The sequence below is a fragment of the Ochlerotatus camptorhynchus genome, unplaced genomic scaffold, assembly GCF_037179485.1.
Source record: "Ochlerotatus camptorhynchus isolate MF236.1 unplaced genomic scaffold, CSIRO-AGI_Acam_v1.1 ptg000639l, whole genome shotgun sequence".
NCBI lineage: Eukaryota > Metazoa > Arthropoda > Insecta > Diptera > Culicidae > Ochlerotatus > Ochlerotatus camptorhynchus.
The window spans coordinates 2,739,666-2,742,500 of record NW_027041118.1 but is presented as its reverse complement, the minus strand read 5'-3'; the positions used below and the strand labels follow the sequence as shown (position 1 = coordinate 2,742,500).

General features: G+C 36.5%; 1 protein-coding gene across 1 annotated transcript in view; it reads right to left on the bottom strand.

Moving 5' to 3' along the window:
- Act57B (Actin 57B) overlaps positions 1–2,549 on the bottom strand; it is a 4,665-nt gene extending 2,116 nt beyond the window's left edge. Inside the window, exon 1 of the mRNA XM_065237732.1 lies at positions 2,418–2,549. Within this exon, the coding sequence (XP_065093804.1) occupies positions 2,418–2,457 (40 nt within the window). The 5' untranslated portion in view covers positions 2,458–2,549. The remainder of the gene's footprint in view (positions 1–2,417) is intronic.
- Between the last annotated feature and the right edge of the window lie 286 nt (positions 2,550–2,835).

The window sequence follows — 2,835 nt, the reverse complement described above, 5'->3', positions numbered from 1 at the left end:
ATTCCAATCATGGATTTGTAGGATTAACGGAAGGTAAATGTATTTTGATTAGCATTTTGAGAACGGTTATCTCGTAATAAACATACAATTTGTTTCAATAGTTTGGATTGATTTTCCTAACAAACTGCGATTGAAAGCAATTCGTAGCTTAAGAAATAACGTCAAACGCAGATGAGGAAACGACCGACCACTTAGCCAAAGCAATTTTCCAAAACAAATGTGCGACAAGCTTCCCCTTAAAAATTAACTTGTATAAGCAAAATCAAGCTAAAAGCTTCACTTTGGCCGATTATGACTAACATTTTGCTAAATTTGATAACAGTATTCTTTTCGTGTAGCCTACTATAACGTTTAATGAATGAGAATCTTCCACTGCATTGCCATAATTATGGCATCACATCTCTAACAATATATAAACTTCTTATAAAAAGAATCGATTTTTGTGAATTTTCTAGCAAAACTGTGCAAAAGGATTGTAATTTTTCGATGACTAAAAGTCAAAGCAAGATAATTTTCACTGTCGGTGACAGAACTAAAAAAATATCGAATGCTGAATAGTAGCTTATTCAGCTGTAAAAAAAAACTAGTTATGCTTTTAGTCAGCTGAGAGTTTTGCAGGGAAGTCAGATACTGACTCTAAATTACCCTATATGTACGCTCAATCTCAGCTAAATTTCAGTGGATTAGGAGACTTTTAAATAGGTTGGAATTTAGCTAATGCTTCCCAGAATCAGAATACATGTATATCAAAGTTGTGTTTTATGATATTCAAGCATACATATCTACAAACAAATCGTATGTAATGCATAAAATGGCTTATACCTACAAAAGTGCAGCCCATATATGTACAAATTTTAAATAACTTTGTAAGCGATTCAAATTGTCATTATATACGACATAATCTGTAATAACATACTCAGTTCAACGAAACTTACGGGTTTATCCAATTTAATTTGTGCTCCTTTACAATGAAAAAAATGCTCTATCGTACAAAGGACAAAAGTTTGCATTATATACGATAAAATATGAACATCAGCGATGAAATTCAGTCAAATATCATTTTGGACAATTTGGACTAAATCTGTAGTATTGTAAGATTATATCTGTGCTTTGTTATTCGAGCTCCACCGAATAGTTCTATTTGGCCAGGTATTCGTTGTTAACATGTATTTTGTTGTTGATATTCGGCCTCTTCCTTTCAAACGAGTGGCAAAAAATATATTTGAGCTAGCTTTAAGCTTGATACTCGGTCAAACACTAATTGTTATACGACTTCTGGTTGTCTGGGTATTTATTTAAAACGGTTCATTGAATCGCTTTTCGGAAGCCGAAATCTGGAAACGCAGATAACTTTAACAAATTTAAACTTTAGGGGTGGTTTAAAATTTATTTGTAAGTAGATTTAGTGACATTTATACTAACTTTAAAATGCTGGTAAAGATCTTGAAAGGATTCTACATACTGCTCTCTGATATCAAATTTGTGAATTTAAATAACCATCGAGCTTTAAATAAGTCGAAAACCGGCACATTTCAATCTAATATCAATGGAAATCTACCTTTCAACAAGTTCGGTAAGTAATCTACGTTTACAAACAGTTTGAAACTTTAAATGACATGCTGGAAGCAAAACTGCTCTTCACTTCAAATAATTATAAAAGGTTAACATGAATTCAAGTTTTAGTTCACATATTGGTGAAACAAGACAAATTTTTTAGATTGAAAAAGCCTTTTAAAATTTTATATCTAACAATCTTCTCATCACTAATTACATATCCCGTTACCGACATTTCAAAACATTCAACGGCAATCGATCAAACTTTTGATAATGAGAATCATCACGAAGAATTTCGCTTTCATGTAGAATATAAAGTAGTGGGTCAATTTTCAACTTGAACATTTTTGCGTCCACCAATTTGACAGAAAATTTCAAGCAAAAGAAAGCTAACTTTAAGCATAGTTTCCAGTCTTGACAACTATGCTTTTAAAAAACTGACAACACTGTTCACTGCGATGGCTATCATCGAATCCTGCGATGACCGTTAGAACAGATTCAGTAAATCCATGCGAAACTGCCATCCAACAAATACTGTGAATGTACCAAGCTTCACGAACTTTTAAATCTCGTGACCACGCCCATTTATACTGAGAACTCAAATCACACAACTGATTAGCTCAAAAATCAGGCACTTGCCAAACGATTTAAATTCCAAAATCTAAATCCACTTTCAGTTCGATCTTCGATGATCTGCCTGTCCAATCATGACCACTCGATCGATCACTAGCTATCCAATATCCGCACAAGCCTTTGTCGCCGCTTCGATCATCCATAATCGCACTTATCACTGCCACTTTCAGCCACTTGTAATCCGGCTAATCCACCGTTCCTTATCCAAGAACCAATCACAGGATACGCACCGTTATCAACGACCAACGCAGCAACATCATCGTCACACATTTTGAATGAGGGTTGTTTTTTGGCCTTTCACCGGAAGAGAAGGAGACAAAGTTTGAGGTAACGCGTTGTACGGTCCGTTCACCACGAGTTCTACACTTGAGACTGTAACGGTTCGGACCGATGCAGGACACTTTTATACCTTCGGCGCGCGGTGAAGGTGGCCTCGCCGAGATCGTGCCGGATCACTCCCATCTCTGTGTTGGTGTGTACGAGAGAATGACCCCCGCCCCCGACCCGTTCCCCCAGCCCTGCACCACGGCAGGAAAAATTATGAATTTCCACCGCCTTCCACACACGGCCAACCGAAAACTCCACACTTGGTGCTGCTGTTGTCTTAAGACAGAAATTTTTAAAAATAGACCGCATGCTTTACCCACT